This window comes from Nerophis lumbriciformis, linkage group LG06 (genome assembly GCF_033978685.3).
Source record: "Nerophis lumbriciformis linkage group LG06, RoL_Nlum_v2.1, whole genome shotgun sequence".
NCBI lineage: Eukaryota > Metazoa > Chordata > Actinopteri > Syngnathiformes > Syngnathidae > Nerophis > Nerophis lumbriciformis.
This window is the reverse complement of record NC_084553.2, coordinates 39,082,396-39,104,591: the sequence shown is the minus strand read 5'-3', so window position 1 is coordinate 39,104,591 and position 22,196 is coordinate 39,082,396. Positions and strand designations below refer to the sequence as shown.

Genomic DNA, 22,196 nt, shown 5'->3' with positions numbered 1-22,196 from the left:
ATCGCGTCACTCAAGGCCACTAGTTGGCAGTGTGCTCGGTCTTACGTCCATTAACCACCAACAAAACCCGTAGAGCGAAAAAAAAAAAAGTCGTTTAGCTAGATTAAAGCTACAAGCTGCAAAGATGGCTGCAGTGCTCCCACCGAGACCACCGTGCGACAGTAACCCAGCTACTCCCGGAGCACAGTCGCTAAAGGTGACAACTTTACTTCGTAGAAAATGAAAAAAATGCAGATTTATCACATTTAGGAGGTCTTCTGCGTTTGTTCCTATTAAGCTAGCGGCTTTGGAGCGCTCCAATGGCTACCACTCTTAGTGAATAGCAGTATGAGCCCTTTGTTTATGTTTTGTTTTATACGACAATGTCGCCTGTTAAGTGCACGACTTGTGTGTTTGAGATAACAATTTTAATTTTTTACACATACTTTTTTTCTTCTAAAGTACTCGATGGTACAAAATGCAGCTGCTCGCCTCCTCACTCATGCTTCAAAACATGCCCATATTACCCGGGTTCTCTTTGCTCTCCATTGGCTCCCAGTATGTTTTAGGATACATTTTAAAATCAATTTTGTTTTTATGGCCATCCATGGTCTGGCCCCAGCATAATTGGCTGAATTTTCAACTGTTCGCCACCCACCAAGGAATTTGCTCTCATCTTCTCACACATCTTTGGAAGTAGCATGGACTAGAGTTTAAAAAAAAATGGAGTAATGGTTCTTTTTCCAGGCAGCACGGTGGAACAGGGGTTAGTGCATGGGCCTCACAATACGAGTTCAAACCCGGACTCGGGATCTTTCTGTGTGGAGTTTGCATGTTCTCCCCGTGACTGTGGGTTCCCTCCGGGTACTCCGGCTTCCTCCCACTATCCACCCGAATGCAGCTGAGATAGGCTCCAGCACCCCCCGCGACTCCAAAAGGGACAAGCGGTAGAAAATGGATTGATGGAGGGTGTTGTGGGCCATTAAAAAATTAGCTGTGAGATACAAATGGCCCATGGGCCGCACTTTGGACACCTCTGCTGTAAACTATAATCTTTAAAACTATTAAGACATTGACAAACAATTTTTTTTATATTTCACCTTGTGTGCAGTGATGACTAATTTTGAGTGTTTGTGGGTCATTCAGCTAAACAAGTTGAGAACTACTAAAATATTACAGTACGGTGGGGCCAGGGGTTATTGCATGTGCCTCACAATACAAAGGTCCTGGGTTTGATTCCTGGTCTCAGGGTCTTTCTGTGTGGAGTTTGCATGTTCTCTCCGTGACTGCGTGGGGTTCCCTCCGGGTTCTCCGGCTTCCTCCCACCTCCAAAGACATGCACCTGGGGATAGGTTGATTGGCAACACTTAATTGGCCCTAGTGTGTGAATGTGAGTGTGAATGTTGTCTGTCTATCTGTGTTGACCCTGCTATGAGGTGGTGACTTGTCCAGGGTGTACCCCGCCTTCTGCCCGAATGCAGCTGAGATAGGCTCCAGCACCCCCCGCGACCCCGAAAGGGACAAGCGGTAGAAAATGGATGGATGGGTCTTTTTCCGCATTCGCACCGAAGTTATGGAACTCCCTCCCACCTGAGTTGCGAACCATCACGGAGCTAGAAGCTCCTAAATCTCAACCAAAAACATATGTGTTTAAATTGGCTTTTAACAAATAATTTCCATAAGTATTTATTATTACTGTTTTAATATGCATGGTTTTAGTTGCTTTTAACTTATTTGTCCTGTAAAACACTTTGTGCACCATTGTGATGTTGATTGATTGAATAATGTTCCATCAATCGGGGTATGTTGCAGTTTACCAATACAGTATAATATCATTACAAGTCTAGTAAACATTATTTATTTAATATGTGAAAGACTGGACATGCACACTGGTTTATTTCGTACCCACCCACTCAAAAAAATTAAAAATAAAAGTACATCTTAAAGCCATTTTTCGTAGACTCAAACCAATACATATATTATAAAACGATACAGATATTTGAGATGATCTTTGTTGGATTGTTAAATATAATTGCTCAGGGGTTCCCTTTTTGCAAGTACATGACAAGCGGTAGAAAATGGATGGATGGATGGATGGATGGATGTTGAGTTTAATTGGGCTTTACTTTTCTTCAGGAGGACATAACGGAAGAGGAGTCTAATGATGGCAGCCAACCTCCTAAAAGGCGGAGAATGGGTTCAGGAGACAGTTCACGAAGCTGTGACACTTCCAGTCAAGAGTTTGGGTAGGTCTGCTTCTACTTTAACTTTAAAGGGGTACTGCACTTTTTTGGAATTTTGTCTAACTTTCACAATCCTAATGTGAGACAAGCACACATGTTTTTCTTTTTTTTTAATGCATTCTAACTTGTAAATAAACGCTAGAAAAAGTCAGCTAACAATGGAAGTAATGGGAATTGGGTTTTGCATTATTTCGCCTGTAAAGGACTTTAAAAACAAATCCAAAAACCTCCATCAACGTTTAATATATATGCTGTAAGTATATGTAATGCAGTAACAATTATAATAACATGTAATATTTAAATATTTTGGTAATTTTGAGCATACAGCAGCCCATTGATTTCAAAGATGCATCAGAATGTTTGCTATTTCCTACAACAACAGCAACAACTACTAATAATCATGGCAGACCTTATGGTAGCCAACAATGACTACCGTATTTTTCGGAGTATAAGTCACACCTGCCCAAAATGCATAATAAAAAAGGAAAAAAACATATATAAGTCGCACTGGAGCCCGGCCAAACTATGAAAAAAACTGCGACTTATAGTCCGAAAAATACGGTACTTTGGGACAAATGATGATCCAGAATCTTATATTTTTGAGCCTGAATATAAAGACGAGGAGTTACACATTTTGGAAGTTGAGTAAAAAGCAGATCTAGCAAATAGCACTATTTCTAAGTGTTTAACAAGAAATACAATCTACAAACATAATAAAACAATCACTTTCTGTACAATGCCTGCTTTCTTCGGGTCTAAGTTGAATGTCAAAAATGACCAACTTATCTGTTTATGGCCACAACCTTCTACTATATAAGTGAGAGACATTACTTATAATCTAGAATTAACTTTCCCCAACTCAGAGGCGATGCAGCTGCTCATCGGCTGGGTGCAATAGATGAATCTAATTTGCTTCATTGTTAACCACCTAGAACTTGCTGTATATCACTAATTAGAATGCATAAAAAATAACATATGTGTTCATGTCTTGCGTAGGTATTGTGAATGATCGGCAAAATTCCAAAAAAGAAGTTCCGTTCCCCTCTAAGCATGATGCTTTTTGTGTTTACGCCTTCGTCCAACCGCTGCTGTTTTCCCTTGCCTCTTCCAGTCCAACATATTTCCCAGCAGAGAACCTGACAGAGTACAAGTGGCCACCGGATGATACGGGAGAGTATTACATGTTGCAAGAGCAGGTCAGCGAGTATCTGGGAGTCACATCCTTCAAGAGGAAGTACCCTGGTATGAATTAGTTGTGAATAATGTCGACCAAAATAATTGAAAATGTAAGATCGAAAAGTTATCTGTAGTTAAAAGTGTGATGGTAACATGGTGTAATATTACTTTTTATAGACCGTAAGAAGTTTAAACTGATCTGTAAAGTAGTGTCTGTACTTATTTGATTATCTGTACTATTTTACAGATATGGAACGGAGGGACCTGTCGCACAAAGAGAAGCTTTACTTGCGTGAACAGAATGTGATCACAGAAACGCAATGTACTCTCGGTAGGAAGCATTCAAGTACCCACACGTCTTTTATTACTAAAATGGTTGTGAGTTAAGATACTTTAACCATGTTCTTGTTGTTTCAAGGTTTAACAGCTTTGCGCAGTGACGAGGTGATTGACCTGATGATAAAAGAGTATCCCTCCAAACATTCCGAGTACTCGGTCATACTGCAGGAGAGAGAGCGACAGAGGATAGCTAAAGAGTACTCTGTAGGTACACAACAATGTTTCATGTTGGCGTCGGTTGATTAGTTTACTGTAATACATTTCACCAAAAAACCTCACATTTACCATTTAATGTCTGCTGTGCTCTTGCAGCAAATGCAGCAGCAGAACCATCAGAAGGTGGAGGCCAGTAAGGTTCCGGAATACATTAAGAAGGCAGCCAAAAAAGCGGCAGAGTTCAACAGTAACTTCAACAGGGAGCGAATGGAAGAAAGGAGGGCCTACTTTGACCTCCAGACACATGTAAGTTTACTTGGGACCTCTCATAAATATTATTCATACTTTGTACTTATTACCCGCTTATTAGTCATAATAACTACTCATTGTCAGTGCTGTACGCTTAGCTTTTTCACCAGTAGCACCGGTGCTACTAAATGAAAAAAATTGGTAGCACAGAAAAATGTTTGTAGCAATATTAAATGTCTTAAATATTAAAATGTTATTATTAACACTCAAACAAGGTCCACAGGTGCCCTCATACATATGAACACAATGCCATCATAAGACATACTTGCCAACCTTGAGACCTCCGATTTCGGGAGGTGGGGTGGGCGGGGCGGGTGGCGTGGTTAAGAGGGGAGGAGTATATTTACAGCTAGAATTCACCAAGTCAAGTATTTTATATATTTTTATATATATATATATATATATATATATATATATATATATATATATACATATATATATACCGTATATATATATATATATATATATATATATATACATATATATATACCGTATATATATATATATATATATATATATATATATATATATATCTAAGAAATACTTGACTTTAAGTGAATTCTAGCTATATACCTATATATATATATATATATATATATATATATATATTTATTTTATTATATATATATGTATATATAAATAAAAGAAATACTTGAATTTCAGTGTTCATTTATTTACACATATACACACACACATAACACTCATCTACTCATTGTTGAGTTAAGGGTTGAATTGTCCATCCTTGTTCTATTCTCTGTCACTATTTTTCTAACCAGGCTGAACACCCTCTCTGATGATGCATTGATGTGTGGCACGCACAAAAGTGCTTTCATCAAATGCATTAGAGTCTGGAATCTTCCATCTCTCCCTAGCATGGCCCAAAACCGGTCAATCTTTGCTTCCTGAGGAAGATCTTCAGTGCCAAGCACTCGGTAGTCCACTACTTCTTCCCGGAGGCTATCCAGGTCCAATCGCAGCTGCGGCTTGGAACTTACAAGCTGTTATGACAGTAGCGTATGTGTGTGTGTGGCCCTTTAATAGGTGAGCATGTGAGGTGAGTGACGTCAGTGAGTGTGTTGGCGAGAGAAGAGAGGGAGCGGTAGCGTGAGTGCGGGCGGGGACTAGATTGTTTTGTGTTGGATTGGCTGTGTGCAAGCAATCAATAAAGCAAGATTTGCAACTAATCGCCGGAGTCAGGCAGGAAAGGTGCAACAAAGCGTATTTCTTCATCTGACTCGTCGTCGGCGTCGCCATGGCTGTATCTTCCTCGTTCTTCTGCTTCGTCTCCTTGTTGTGTGCGCAGTTGTGCACTGCACTCTCTAAAAGCCGTATATGTTATTGATGTTATAGATGGCAGTATTGTCCTGTTTAAGAGTGTCACAACATTGCTGTTTACGGCAGACGAACTGCTTTACGGTAGACAAAAACATGACTGCTGTTGTTGTGTGTTGTTACTGGGAGGACGTTAATGAAACTGCCTAACAATAAACCCACATAAGAAACCAAGAACTCGCCCTTGATCATTCTACAGTTATAATGTGTTTGGGCAGACACACTGTTTATATTGTGGGAAAGCGGACTCAGGTCTGTATGGAGCTGGAGGGGGCGTGGCCTCCGCCTGAATTTCGGGAGATTTTCGGGAGAAAATTTGCCCCGGGAGGTTTTCGGGAGAGGCGCTGAATTTCGGGAGTCTCCCGGAAAATCCGGGAGGGTTGGCAAGTACCGTATGTCATAAGGCCTATTGTAGCGCTCAATTAAACACGGAGAAAATCCCTTAACAGTGTAAATCCTTCATCGGCTTGTGTCCTGGTAGTGCCTTCTCCTCCGCTGTAATAAAGGTCCGCTGTGGCATCTTTTTCGGTCTAAAAACAACTAAAGACTTGCTGCGGAACAAAACCCCCTTTGTTGATAAAATCCTTGAACAGAAGGTGCCGCAGGCCAACGAGCTAAAATGCTTAAAGTTCAAAGCGATTGTCTAGCAACCTGAAGCTGTACTGTGAGAGTTTGGACACATTTAAAGTGTTTCTGATCACACAAAGTGATCTCTAAGACAGACTGACAGCGCTGACCACTTAAAGTACGACGATTGTGGAAATAAACACGTCAGAAGTACTGCTTGACGTCAAAGCTCTTCAAAATGGCTGTGCCCATGTGTGCAGGGTGTAACTGGGATAGAGCATGGCTCCCCAACCTTTTTTGCATCACAAACCGGTTTAATGTAAGCATTATTTTCAGGAGCCGGCTTTTTACTTGTGCCAGATAAATAAAGCAAAAATAAGTGCATGAAATATACAACTGACTATAACGCTGAATTAGTGGGAGCCTTGGGCTTGTTTCTTTGCAATGAGATCCCCAGCAGGATACCATCAACCTGCTGGGGACTGCAGATGAAAATCAGCCTTTGGCTACAATCTGTCACATTTATATTTTATATGTTCATTAATGTGTATTGTATCATGTCACAAATATATAACACATCTATACACAAGCTTATTGGTGTGTCCAGTGGGACAGGCAAAAGTTAAGTCGGAGAAAATGCAGTCGTTTATAAATTATTTAATGTTTCTATGTGGCTCGGTAGCAAATGCGTTACCGGTACCGGTCCCCGGTCCTGCCCTTGTGTACATGATGTAAATAAGATGTGACATAGGGGGCCACACCTCTTTAAAGTGGCCGTTGCCGCGTGTACAGGAAGGGATGTCATCAAAATAGCAGCCCATGATGGCCTTAAAGCAGCATGCAAAATTAATGAATGAATAAAGAATTTGTACGGAAAGACATGGTTTGCACACAGAGGCATATTTGGTACAATGTAAAGGTCTGAGGTTTGAGGCGTTTCTATATTGTGATTTCACTGTACTGTACTCTGTACTGTACTTTGTCTAATTTTAACACTGTTCCTGTACTGTTTTTCAAGCCGTGTCTTCATGTGACAGAAAATAATAAATTTGTTTAAGTCGCTAGCAATTACTTGTTTGCGGCATGTTTTGCCGAGTAGCCTACTGTTGTTTGGTTGGTGTCTGACTTTTTTTAATCCAAATTCCTCTGTTTTTCTTTTTGGATTTTGTTGTGTTAGCTTCTGTTGTGCTTTCTCTCTCTGCTACATACATGCTTCTGTCGGCTTTTGCCGTAAAGTTCTTTCAAATGACGTAAAACGGCTCCTGCAAAGTAACAGTTTTGATGAAGTTACATTAGCTGCAGCCTGGAAGTTGAAATTCCAATATAAACAATAGACAGTTATATCGTACAACATACATTTTTATGTCGTACTACTACATATATTTCTAATAAATCACAGCAATTATCATTTTTGCTATAAACTCCATAACCATTTAATTAAAATTGCATGTTTGTTTGCTTTTTTTTCGTCCTAGGTTATTCAAGTGCCCCAGGGCAGGTTTAAAGTTCTTGCTCCAGATCTGACTAGGACAGGGCCCTACCCTGTTGCTCTCATACCAGGACAGTTCCAAGACTACTACAAGAGGTAAATTACTGCACAATAAACACTAGTTTACTTCTTTCCATGTTTTTGAAGCCTATACAAATGATATGATATACAGGTAAAAGCCAGTAAATTAGAATATTTTGAAAAACTTGATTTATTTCAGTAATTGCATTCAAAAGGTGTAACTTGTACATTATATTTATTCATTGCACACAGACTGATGCATTCAAATGTTTATTTCATTTAATTTTGATGATTTGAAGTGGCAACAAATGAAAATCCAAAATTCCGTGTGTCACAAAATTAGAATATTACTTAAGGCTAATACAAAAAAGGGATTTTTAGAAATGTTGGCCAACTGAAAAGTATGAAAATGAAAAATATGAGCATGTACAATACTCAATACTTGGTTGGAGCTCCTTTTGCCTCAATTACTGCGTTAATGCGGCGTGGCATGGAGTCGATGAGTTTCTGGCACTGCTCAGGTGTTATGAGAGCCCAGGTTGCTCTGATAGTGGCCTTCAACTCTTCTGCGTTTTTGGGTCTGGCATTCTGCATCTTCCTTTTCACAATACCCCACAGATTTTCTATGGGGCTAAGGTCAGGGGAGTTGGCGGGCCAATTTAGAACAGAAATACCATGGTCCGTAAACCAGGCACGGGTAGATTTTGCGCTGTGTGCAGGCGCCAAGTCCTGTTGGAACTTGAAATCTCCATCTCCATAGAGCAGGTCAGCAGCAGGAAGCATGAAGTGCTCTAAAACTTGCTGGTAGACGGCTGCGTTGACCCTGGATCTCAGGAAACAGAGTGGACCGACACCAGCAGATGACATGGCACCCCAAACCATCACTGATGGTGGAAGCTTTACACTAGACTTCAGGCAACGTGGATCTTGTGCCTCTCCTGGCTTCCTCCAGACTCTGGGACCTCGATTTCCAAAGGAAATGCAAAATTTGCATGGTTGGGTGATGGTTTGGGGTGCCATGTCATCTGCTGGTGTCGGTCCACTCTGTTTCCTGAGATCCAGGGTCAACGCAGCCGTCTACCAGCAAGTTTTAGAGCACTTCATGCTTCCTGCTGCTGACCTGCTCTATGGAGATGGAGATTTCAAGTTCCAACAGGACTTGGCGCCTGCACACAGCGCAAAATCTACCCGTGCCTGGTTTAAGGACCATGGTATTTACTGAAATAAATCAAGTTTTTCAAAATATTCTAATTTACTGGCTTTTACCTGTATAATGATAAATTTGGCTTAATGCGTGTTGAAATCTTCTGCAAACATGACAGCGACAAGCAAACAAAGGCGTCTTCAACGCAATGTAGCATTCTCGCTAGTGGCTCATGTCCCTCCACAGTGCAAAGCCACTTATAAACCAGTAATCCTTGCCTCCATGGCGTAAAATAAACTGTTTCTTGATGAGGAAGGGCTAAACATGCTATTCTACACACAGTAGCAGAATATGCTAACCACAAGCAAGAGCTCTTAAACGTAAACAAAGGTGGTTGGATCGAAACAAATATTGACAGTAACGATACCAACTGTAGTATCGGTATATGGTTGATACTACAGTGGTTAGATCAATATTTTTTTTTTATCAAAAAATATTTTGTCGTTATTGTTTACTAACTTAAAAAATAAGTCCAGGAGCACAGGAGGGCTTTAAGGGCAAAAGCACATTATTTAAATCAAGCCAATAGTGAAACACAATTTGAATATATAATTGATATTGTCACACTTCCATCTGATTACAATTGTGATCAAAATGCAATCATTTAATGATCTTGAAATTTGAAGTATCAGCATTGGTATGACCAATACTGGCCCTCTAACTACTTGGTATTGGATCGATACCCAAATTTGTAGTTTCGCCAAAACTATTGTAAGTATCAAACAACAGACTAATAAGTCCTCATTATATTTTAACAGAAGTGAAGAGAGAACCATGTTACAACAGAAAGTAACCAGATATTAACATTAAATTAACAAGTGTGTGTGTGTATGTATATATATATATATATGTGTGTGTGTGTGTGTGTGTGTGTGTATGTGTGTATATATATATACATACATACATACATTAGGGCTGCAACTAACGATTAATTTGATAATCAATTAATCTGTCGATTATTACTTCGATTAATAATCGGATAAAAGAGACAAACTACATTTCTATCCTTTCCAGTATTTTATTGAAAAAAAAAACACAGCATACTGGCGCCATGTTCTTTCAACTTGCCAAATAAAACAAGGAAAATGTTACAAAAATGCACACTTTTGACACCCCTGCTATAGATAATAAAAAATTAAATCTGATAAATGTATCGATAAAAAGCAGAGCCTGACGACGCATGCGCGTTTATCATAACTCTCTCGCTCTCTCTGTCTCTGCCCCTCCCTCACGAATGCTGCTGCACGCACAATTTGTTGTGTTTTTAACCTTCTTAACCCTGAACGTTCATTGAAAATACACGCAACCCTAACTCAAAATGCCGGACATTTGAGGCATGCTAGCAGCGATCGGTTACACGTCCGGTGAAATCGATCGCTGCTAGTCCTCTTTTGCTAGCATGCTAGCAGCTAACGGGCTAGGATAGACTGACCATACGTCCTCTTTTCACCGGACATGTCCTCATTTGCGGGGCTGTCAGAGCGGAGTTTCTTAAATGCCTCAAATGTCCGGCATTTTGAGTATTGTTTACACAACGTGCAGTACGCTACTTAATATGTCCGTGTGGAAACTCATTCGGTACACTTCCGCACCGAAACGAAACCCCCGTACCGAAACGGTTCGATACAAATACACGTACTGTTACACCCCTATTATTTTGATTATTGTTTCTCAGCTGTTTGTTAATGTTGCAGTTTATAAATAAAGGTTAAAAAAAAAAACGTAGCCTCAGCGCATAGCATAGATCCAACAAATTGATGACTAAATGAATCGCCAACTATTTTTATAATCGATTTTAATCGATTTAATCGATTAGTTGTTGCAGCCCTAATATACATACATACATATATATATATATATATATATATATATACATATTTATATATATACATACATACATACATACATATACACACACATAGATCCATCTATAAATCATATAATTGTCACAGGAGTTTGTAATATATATTTTAATTGCAGGCCATATCGCCCATCCCAAATAGTGCTTGTCCGTAAGGTACTTTGATCTCTGTCCTGGCTGTTCAGTTAAAGTGAGTTGAATTCATGCAAGCTGACTCGGATGCTCCCTCCTTTTGCACTGCCGTCATTGCATTTCGTCATTTAATTTTAAATTGGCTACATTTATTTATTATCACCTCTTATTATTAGCAGCGGTTAACTTTATTTTGTACTTGTATGACAGTTCAAATGCTGGTCTACAGGTAATTACGATTGAATGATAATTGCACTGTGTTATCATGTATGCCTTTGCACTGTGACATGTGGGCATTGTGTTTAACAGGTACTCTCCCAATGAGCTGCGGTACCTGCCTTTGAACACTGCCCTGTTTCAGCCCCCACTGGATCCAGAGCTCCCTGCGCTGGACTCTGATCCTGACTCGGATGATGGAGACGATGACAAAAAGAACAAGAATTCTTCCGTAAGGCATTAGGATTACTAAACATCTTTTTTATGTTTGGGGGCAGGAGCTCCTGTACAACCACTCAGGCAAATCATGTTGATGATGTAGATGCCCATATCTGCTGTATAGATTTACTTTACAAAAGAAAAGTGTGGGATACTTCCTCTTATTGCCTTATTTGTATTTTACTTTATTGAATGGATTTATTTAATGTTTAGCGCAGCCGGACTGGAGCATGAGCGGATAGAAAGAAGAAAAAAAGGAAGTCAGGGAGAAATTGCGAGAAGAGGGGGCTAAGACAAAGAGACAACAACAACAACAGAAAATCAGCAAATACGATATGTAAAAACATGATACGAAAAATGATAGCAAAGAAGCAGTTAGTGAAGTAAACATGATCATAAACATTGCACTACAAATGGAGCAAAATAAATACCAGTAGAATTAGCACTATTGATAATGAACAATAAAGTTAAAAAGTTAAAGTACCAATGATTGTCACACACACACTAGGTGTGGCGAAATTATTCTCTGCATTCTCACCCTTGATCACCCCCTGGGAGGTGAGGGGAGCAGTGAGCAGCAGCGGTGACCGCGCCCGGGAATCATTTTTGGTGATTTAACCCCCAATTCCAACCCTTGATACAGAGTGCCAAGCAGAGAGGTAATGGGTCCCATTTTTATAGTCTTTGGTATGACTCGGCCGGGGTTTGAACTCACAACCTACCGATCTCAGGGCGGACACTAACCACTAGGCCACTGATAATAACAATAAATACCTCTTGTCAATAATACAATTGTTTCAAATGCAACACTACATCTATGTAATGAAAACTTGACTTACAAAAGAAAGACGATAAATGGAGGGGAAGAAAGGAGCGAACTATATTAACCTTGTAAATTGTTAGAGTAAAATAGGTTCAGCTTTATCAGTGTGCTGTAATTTACCGAGTTTCACCTTGGGGGAACAACGTTAATATGTTTGATGAAACATGATTATATGCATGAGTGTATATACTGTATGTATGTACAGTATATGTATGTTTGTATAGTGTGTGTGTGTGTGCGTGCTTGCTTGCGTGCGTGCATGCGCATATGTATTTATTAATGAATGTACGTATTTATGTATGAATAATTGTGCGTATGTATGTGTGTTTGTATATACAATATATTTGTCTGCCAGTATGTGTGGGAGCCAAAGTACGGCCCCAGCCACCCAGAGAACCCAACCCAAAACAGCAGGTGCTTACGAGACATCTAATCTGCATATTTTTCGATAGTGCGGGAATTACTCCAAATAAGTACAGTGCAACATTTATCCTTGAACCTGTCTGTTCAATCATCATCTCACTTCTCCCTGTTGTGAATCTCTGCAGGACAGTTCTTCAGGCAACACATCAGACATAGAAAGTCAGGAGGGAAGAGGCCACAAATCCAAGGCCAAAGACAGGACCTCCACGCCGAGTAAAGACCGCCACTCTGCCTCCCACAAAGCCACCCCCGGGTACAAGGTAGAAGACAAAACCAACTGAACTCTTCTCCAACATCAGCAGCAGCACTTTTCTCCCCCTTCTCCTCCTCATCCTCCTCCTTTTTTCTACTACTGCTACTACCACCCCTTACTCCAACCATCCTGACACCCCCTCCCCTATAGCTTTCTTCACTTTTGGCTTCTACGGTTTGTCTCAGCAGGGACCAGCACACATTTGCACACACAGACACCCACTGAGGCTCCTGTCTTCAATTTTTTCCCTTTTAGGATTACTACAATCTTTCCCCTCCCCACAACCCATTCCAATCAGACTGTGAGCAATAAGAACAATTTAAAAAAACATTTTCTTCTTTTTTTTACGCACTTTTACCAGTGAAGACAAAATATTTTTTTTGTTTTTTGAGCATCTTAAGTTTTTGCTTCACTTGTCCTAGAAAAAAAAAGGATACTTCCAAGACAAGTATACTGATATTTTTGGCTGCTAATTTATTTTGTCTACCATTGGAAAGAAAATTGGTCACACAGAACACAAACCACCATGTTGTGATTTCTTTCAAGAAATAGTTGATGTTAAAAGTAATGAGCATTTTAACGTGTATACCTGAAGTGTATAATACACTTAAATGTTTACTCTGTGTGTGTTAGTGTTATGCTGTGTTTAAACAACATGTGATGTACTGTTGAACTGTGGGTAAATACAAGAGAGCACTACTATAATACCAGAGTGGTGACAACATGGCAAACTTGTTCACACTGAGCTTAACTGCTAAATATAAGATATTTTTCCAAATAATAATTATTTATTTTAATATAGTTATTAAGGCATTGTAATAAGTTTAACATTTTTAGTTAAATTTAGCCTCATTTTAATTATTTGAATCTACCCTTACTGTAAAATAGTTATGTTCAGCTCTTTGCAGTGTGCACAAAGTTGTTTTCCTACTGTGTTTACCACTTTTAAGACGCTACAGTGTAATCATGCACTCATGTTTTGGCAGCCAGAATTTATCTGCGTCCATGTACTCTTTTTTTTTTTTTCGTTGTTTTTTTTTTTTTTTTTCTAAATGAGTGCAACAATGATTCTTAGATGCTAACTATCAAAATATCTTAATATGTGAGAGAGTATAGTTTGCGGTGCTACTTCAAAGTATTGTGCACCTCCTAATGAGTTATGTATTTATACATGTATATAGTCTTTCCATATCCCCAGATTTTTGTATATAACGGAGTGTTGCAGGCTAATAAACACTACCACAGTCCACAGTACAGATTAATATGCAATGGATTTTCATGACTATATCGTTGCTGAAAAGTGTTTGGAATAGTGTGACATTTTCACAATGCAGCTTATGAATTAAAAACATTTATGAGTAACAAAGCTGTTATTAAATTTAATGTTTCTTGTTCTCATTCAAAATCATATGATTAGGATAAATGATGAAGCTATTAATCACATTAAAAGCATTATAGAGTGTTTACTAGGGGTGTGGGAAACAATCGATTCGAATTCGAATCGTGATTCTCACGTTGTGCGATTCAGAATCGATTCTATTTTTTTTTTAATCGATTTTTTAATATTTTTTAATATATATGTATATATATATATATTTTTTTTTTTTAATTAATCAATCCAACAAAACAATACACAGCAATACCATAACAATGCAATCCAATTCCAAAACCAAACCGATTTATAATTACTGCTGTAATCAACAAAGCCTTGTGTTATTTATAGAAATGAATTGTATTGAGTTCCTGCTGATCGATGGTCATCATCATACTTTTTAATCTTGGCCATCACTGGAATTGTCTCAAAAAACGGAAAAAATAGCAAATGCTCACTGGGCTGAAGTCTCATGAGATACGCTGACATGTCGCGTAACATCACAAATGATGATCATTTTTCAAAAAAGTATGATGGAATTTCAAATGACACTATTTTTGGGGTATTCCACGTTACATTTGATTCTGCCCAAGGACTTGAGAATATTGTTTAAAACTGTTACGCAGCTGCTTTGAGGAAACTAACTTTCAAACTGCTGCAAGCATTACATTCCGCCCTTCTCTAGTTTTTGGCACAAAAAGTTCGCCCAACATAACATTAAGGATGCACGATATAGGATATAAATTTGGCCGACGATAGAGATTTAAATGCTATCGTCATATCGTGATAGTGCATGTTTATGACACATTCTGTGTCATGTGAATTTGACAGAGACAAACCAAGGGCTGCGGTCTCAATGCCATGCACTGTCCTCGCTAGCAGGCTAGTGGTTAACGTCTTTTTACCGAGACTAATCTTTTCCTCCATTACGGCAAATAAAGTATGTTTCTTACAAGTAGCATTATCAATGGAGGACGTGGAATAGCTAAACATGCTACGCTACACATCGTAGGAGGATACAAGAAGCAATGCTAACCGCTATGCTAGAGCTCTTGAATGTCAACAGGGGCAAGCCGATCCATAAAAATATCAACAGTAACAAAATCAAGTATAGTATCAGTATATGGTCAATACTACATTGATTAGATAAAAATATTTTGTCGTTTTTGGTACAAACTCAGAAAATAAGTTCCTGCAAACAGGAGGACCTGCAAAAACTAAAGGAGTTATTTTTGCACTATTTAAGTTTATCTGTCTCAAAATATTGTATGTAATTAAAGGGAATAAGGAAACATTTGCAATATTGTTTGACATTGTTACACAGCCATTCTGTTTTTGCGTGATTTGTAATTGTGATCAAGAATGTAATCATTCGATGATGTTGTTTGTAGTGCCAGTATTGGTATGATCAATACTGCCCCTGTAACTACTTGGTATTGGATCGGTACTCATGTTTGTAGTATCGCCAAAAACTAATGTTAAGTATCAAACAGAAGAATAAGTATTTATAACATTTTAACAGAAGTGTAGATAGAACCATTTTACAACAGCAATAAACAGATATTAACAAGTAGATTAATCCTATGTTTGAGAAAATACCACAATATCATACCGTATACGTCAGTAGACAAGAGCCCTTGAAACCTGTTTTGAAACGGTGTCATCATTTACATTCCAAAAAAATGTATCGTTATCGCGGGAGGCTGCAATTTATATCGCAATATATATTTTAGACCATATCAATCTCACCTACTTGGCACACACATTAGTAGGGATGATGTTTGATAAGAAATTATCGAGTTTGAGCCCATTATCGAATCCTCTTATCGAACCGATTCCTTATCGATTCTCTTATCGAGTCCAGATAGGTTGTTGTATATGGAAAAAAACACAATATTTGGTTTAACAAAAGCTCACTTTTATTTTATAATAATAAAAAAAAAAAATATTGACTGTTACCCCCCTAAAAAAATAAAATAAATAAATATTGACTGTTGTTACCCAAAGTATATTGAGTGGGATTTTCTAGAAAAACAAATATATACAGTAACACAAAAACAACCTGTCTCTGTGATCACTATAGGTGCATAAATAATAATATAGTGTTAAATAAAATCAGTCCCTTGGGCACAACACTGAACATAATACAGCTCTCCAAAAAGTGCACTTCTGCTGACGTAGCTCAGTCGTTAGACTGAGCTCATTTCCTGTGATGTCCCACAGGGCATTTCTTGTGGGACGGGGTTCGTTCCCAGGGATTCGAATAAAGAACCAACTCTTTTTCTTTACTATAGTGGCCTCGATTACGGGAACCGGTTCTCAAAAAGGGATTTGAGTCCATGGAATCGGTTCTTTTCTTATTGAACAACCGGGAGAACCGGTTTCGAACATCATCCCTACACGTTAGTTATGTTTATCAGCTCATGAAAGTGGTTTAGTCAAATTTAGCTACTGATATTAGCTATCATTGCAAATTGCTGGTCCCTTCTCTGGGACTGCTTTAGTGTGTGTGCATGCGCGTGTGTACGCACGCACGTATTTGTGCAAGTGTGTGCACACACTCTAGGAGAGTGAGTGAGTGAGTGAGTGAGCCATGAATCAAGTCAATTTGTATTCAATTTACTTTGTCATTGTAAGAAAAATTTAATTTTTTAATGTTCAATTTATTCCTTTAGACTTATTCATGCTGGTGGTGTTCTTATATTTTTGGGGTGGGGAAATGTTTTTATTTTGAGCCAGTGACATTAAATTAAATGAAGTGTACCGAGCACCCATACATTTTTTGTGGAATGCCAAATGCAACTTTTAAGCTTTTTGATTTGACAGATTTGTCCTCTCTAGGACCATCTGAGGGTATTAAGTGATAAGCTTCCTGTGCTAACAAACTTCTAAAGTCCTCTGATTGGATTCAACATGTGGAAAACTGCTGAGCTATCAGTTGATAGAATGTGTTTTTCCAATGTGCCAACGTCTAATTTATTGTAGCTCCCTTTGTTCCCAAATGCTGATGTACTAAGATGGACTGCACTGTGTATTGAGAACGCACTGCTGGCTGGTGTTTATAGCGTTGTTCTGCCTTGCAGCCTAAGGTCATTCCCAGAGCTATATGTGGCATTTGCCAGAAGGGTAGAGAGGCCAACAAGAAAGGCAAACCAGAGGCTCTCATTCACTGCTCCCAGTGTGTTAACAGTGGTGAGTACACACACCTCCTTCCAAGGACACTTCCTGTTTATGTAGTATTAGGTCACAGTCTTTTTTTTGGAACATGTTCACATGTTGTTTGTAACTGGACTTTAGGGCTCAACATCGCATAAAAAAAGATTTTCTTTCATTTTTTATGAATTTGTGAAAACACTGTAATGGACCACCTTCCTGTGTTGCAGGTCATTTTTTAATGACTCATCAATTCTCAGTGTAGAATTCATTGATCACAAAGCAGACACACATCTGTTCGTTGAATAAATCTTTGTTTTTTTTGCTAGTTTATTTACGAAATATTTCACTATTATAGCAATACTTTAACTTTTCAATTTTTTTTCTAATGGTTTAAGGGGAAAAGGCTATGGCTGCTATGACTAATAATGAATGTCGATTCATAGTAATTGCCTTACATTTGTATACCCAAATGCAGGCCACCCGTCCTGCCTGAAAATGAACGAGGATCTGGTGCGTGTGATCCAGACATACCGCTGGCAGTGCATGGAGTGTAAGACCTGCACCGTGTGTCAGCAGCCCCACCATGAGGACGAGATGATGTTCTGCGACAAGTGTGACCGAGGCTTCCACACCTTCTGCGTGGGCATGGACTCCATCCCCACAGGTTGTTTTTTTATTTGTTCATTTAACCAAAAGAAAATCATGTTGAGATTAAAAACATCTTTCACAAGGGAGTCTTGGCCACAAAGTTACAACCAACAAAGAGATTAGGAAGGACATATTAATTAAAAATGTCCAACATTTGAATACATAAAGACAAAGATCCATGTAAAAAAGATAACCATAATTTGTAGAGATAAGGCATTTGTTTTAACCTCCATAATCCCAATTCAAGTTTTAGTTTTTCTACGTGTGGCTTTAAAGTGAGGGAGTCATCATTTTAGACGCCAAGGTATTTATATTCATGTACCACCTCATGTATTTATATTAATGTACCGCCTCTATGAAACTGCTGAAATAGTGTGGATCGCTGTCTTACAGTTGAAAAACAACCTAGGCTGAGTCTTGTGAGCATTATAGGGGCTGTTTTCAATATTTACACAGATGCCTAGAGGGCGCCAACTTTCCAAAGTATTTTACACAGTATATCCCGCCTTCTTACGGCTTCTCATACGTATGTAACACATGTATAGGTGTTGTTAGCTCTTGATAGGAATTTGCATCGCGAGCGTTAGCTGTCATTAAATGTATTTTTATCATAACAACAACATGACTGCAAATAAGTAGTAAAATAAATCACCAAATGATTCCAGAGTGCGGCCACCGCTGCTGCTCACTGCTCCCCTTACCTCCCAGGGGGTGAACATGGGATGGGTCAAATGCAGGGGATAATTTCACCACACCTAGTGTGTGTGTGACTATCATTGGTACTTTAACTTTAAATTGTTCGTTGCTTCTCTTGGACTGCTTTTGTATGTGTGCACACGCTCCCTGCGCATACGTGTTGACGAGACCGGGTGAGTGACAGCCGTAAACACCAATAATTTTATTCCGGCCGGCAAAAAATGTTATTCCATAAACTGAGTAATTGTGAAAAATGTAGACAATTGTCAAACAAAAGTGTTCTGTTAAACCACGAATAGTAACATAAGCTAGCCGGTGGTGTTATTGTTATATTTTATAAAGCACAGCTGTTCACCTGTGGGATGTTCCAAATAAGTGTTTGATGAGCATTCCTCAACTTTCTCAGTCTTTTTTGCCACTTGTGCCAGCTTTTTTGAAACATGTTGCAGGCATCAAATTCCAAATGAGCTAAAATATTGCAAAAATTAACAAAGTTTTCCAGTTCGAACGATAAGTATCTTGTCTTTGCAGTCGATTCAATTGAATATAGGTTGAAAAGGATTTTCAAAAAAATTTTATTCTGTTTTTATTTAACATTTATACAATGTGCCAACTTCACTGGTTTTGGGTTTTGTACATTCAACACACTTCCTTGTGGTCTAGATCCCTCCAGATCTTTTAACCTTTGTGACCTTGGAACCCACCTTTATTTAGGGATATATTTTATGCTTTGAAAAATGTTACTGTGAAGAAGTTACAAACATCCCCTTTAAGAACTTGGTTTTTAACTGTAGAAGTAAATGCTGGACCGTGTCATCATCTTTCTTTAGGGGTTCAGTGGTCTGAGCAAGAGAGGATCCATAGCAGCAAATATTGGTGTCGTCTGCATAGAAATGCATATTGGCATCAGATACATTTTGACCCAAATCATTAATTTGCATAATGATTAATAATTATTCATTATGTCACAATGAAGAACAGGCTTCCCAAAACGAAGCCCTGTGGCACCCCTTTGTTGTCTTTGTGTATATGTCTACTAATTGTGATTTGGTGTTTCAGGTCTTTGGGTGTGTGAGGTGTGTGGCAAAAATTTCAGCACTCCCAAGAAGAAAGGGGGAGTGAAAACGCCAAAAAAGCCCAAATCCGTGCAGAAATGACATCGTTAACGACCAAATCCTACTTTTCTTTTGTCCCAGATCACAGTCTACTCTACACTGAAAAGTGTGGATTCTCCTTTTTTTGAGAGGGATGCCTATAATTTAGACTTCAAACACCCCTCATCACAAACTTTTGCTGCGGTTGGTCTTTACCTTGTTTGCTCAATGTGGAACGTTGGCATAAATCCAAACAACCTTATGCTTTATTGTACACTATTACCAATTTTTTATTCATTGTATTATTTTTCAATCGGATAGAAGTGTCTCAGGCTGTATGTTCTAGTGTTTCAAAGTCAAAAGAGCACAGTAATTCTGCCCGTAGCAGACAACCTTACATGCGGCTGAATCAACCCTGCATCTGCTGGTGGCAGCTAAGTAGTGTACTCCATTTTGACATACTGTACCATCGGTCATCGCCAATCATGCATGCTTCAGAACACCGTTTTTACCTCACTTACCAGTAGTTATAACTGAGTCATATTTTGAGTTTTCCAGACCACATTTAGGTTTGTTTAGATTTTTGTCAAATGTTTTAAAATTCCTCACATACAGCATTCCTTATGTTTGTTTCCTTAACTGTTATCAATTGCCAATGTGATTCTGACTTTAAATGTTCATTTTTCTGTGTTTTGTATGAACAAGGGGTGCTCTTATTAATGTACTAGTCATCAAACCTAACTAAAGGTCAGTTACTTAAATTTGAAAATGTTTTTGTTTTCTTGATGCAAACTTGTCTTGAATTGTGACACGGTGCTAATTGTGGATTTTTGTGTGTGTGTGTGTGTGTGTGTGTGTAATGTTTGTCCTTTTTACGTACTTAAGGTAATCTTACATTGTTGTTACATTGTAATGGTGCCTTTGACTGCAACAGGTCTAACAATGCTGGTCTTTTTTTTTGGTACAAGCAACAGTAAATCTCATTTTGAATTAGACTTGAAAAGAAACTTATTTTTCTAGTGTTCTAATAAAAGTGCTGTAGTGGCTAGTAAATGTTGATTGGTTAATAATGTAATAATCACTTGTTTTTTTTAATAAATAAACAATGACTCTTACTGTTTTGTTTTTTATGCAGACAGGCTGAGATGTGTAAATAGTGCTCAGTGGCCTTGTGGTTAGAGTGTCCGCCCTGAGATCGGTAGGTCGTGAGATCAAACCCCGCCCGAGTCATACCAAAGACTATAAAAATGGGACCCATTACCTCCCTGCTTGACACTCGGCATCAAGGATTGGAATTGGGGGTTAAAACAAAAATGATTCCCAGGCGTGGCCACCCCTGCTGCTCACTGCTCCCCTCACCTCCCAGGGGGTGATCAAGGGTGATGGCTGGGTCAAATGCAGAGAACAATTTCGCCACACCTAGTGTGTGCATGACAATCATGGCTACTTTAACTTTAAATAGAGCAACATCGATAGTTTCAAAAATTGGAAAAAATCAGGTTTGGTTTGATTCTCAAGTAGAAATTAAATGTATAACTCTATTTTATTGGAGGATTGATATGTCCATTACAGCAGGATTCCCCAACCTTTTTTCCACCAGAGACCGGTTTAATGTATGCATTATTTTCACTGACCTGCTCCCTACGTATGGCAGATAAAAACAGCAAAAAAAATTTGCCTTTGGCTACAATCTGGCACATTAACATTTGATATGTTAAGTTAAAAGTACCAATGATTGTCTCACACACACTAGGTGTGGCAACATTATTCTCTGCATTTGACCCATCACCCTTGGTCACACCCTGGGAGGTGAGGGGAGCAGTGAGCAGCAGCGATAGCCGTGCCCGGGAATCATTTTTGGTGATTTAACTCCCAATTCCAACCCTTGATGCTGAGTGCCAAGCAGGTAGGTGATGGGTCCCATTTTTATAGTCTTTGGTATGACTCGGCCAGGGTTTGAACTCACAACCTACCGATCTCCATTAATGTGCATTGTCCCATGTACTATAACAAGAGTTGTAATATACATCTATTAACAAGCTTATTGGTGTGTTTAGTGGGACAGGCGAAAGTTAGTTCGAAGAAAATGCGATTATTGTTTCTGTGCGGCCCGGTAGCAAATGCGTCACGGACCGGTACAGGTCCCCGGACCGGTGGTTGAGGACCACTGTATTACAATAATTATAATGCATAACTTAATGAAATTGAAATTATTTGGACCTATTTATTAAATGTGTCAGAATTTAGATTACACATAAATACATGGCGGCAGCACGGTGGAACAGGGGTTAGTGCATGTGCCTCACAATACGATTGTCCTGAGTAGTCCTGAGTTCAATCCCGGGCTCGGGATCTTTCTGTGTGGAGTTTGCATGTTCTCCCCGTGACTGCGTGGGTCCCCTCCGGGTACTCCGGCTTCCTCCCACCTCCAAAGACATGCACCTGGGGATAGGTTGATTGGCAACACTAAATTGGCCCTAGTGTGTGA

General features: G+C 38.9%; 1 protein-coding gene across 1 annotated transcript; it reads left to right on the top strand.

Annotated features, from left to right (window-relative positions):
* The first annotated feature begins 11 nt into the window (after window positions 1–11).
* phf10 (PHD finger protein 10) lies at window positions 12–20,792 on the top strand. The gene is made up of 12 exons (XM_061964280.1): window positions 12–196; window positions 2,116–2,225; window positions 3,334–3,464; window positions 3,646–3,729; window positions 3,817–3,941; window positions 4,050–4,199; window positions 7,577–7,686; window positions 11,118–11,256; window positions 12,615–12,749; window positions 17,198–17,306; window positions 17,746–17,934; window positions 19,674–20,792. The coding sequence occupies exons 1-12, from the start codon at window positions 125–127 to the stop codon at window positions 19,769–19,771; spliced, it is 1,452 nt and encodes a 483-aa protein (XP_061820264.1). The 5' UTR covers window positions 12–124; the 3' UTR covers window positions 19,772–20,792.
* The last annotated feature ends 1,404 nt before the right edge of the window (window positions 20,793–22,196 follow it).

Coding starts and splice junctions, on each gene's coding strand:
- phf10 (XM_061964280.1), top strand. CDS start 125: ATGGCTGCAGTGCTCCCACCGAGACCACCGTGCGACAGTAACCCAGCT. Junction 3,942..4,049: donor GGATAGCTAAAGAGTACTCT/GTAGGTACACAA, acceptor GTGCTCTTGCAG/CAAATGCAGCAGCAGAACCA. Junction 17,935..19,673: donor CATGGACTCCATCCCCACAG/GTTGTTTTTTTA, acceptor TTGGTGTTTCAG/GTCTTTGGGTGTGTGAGGTG.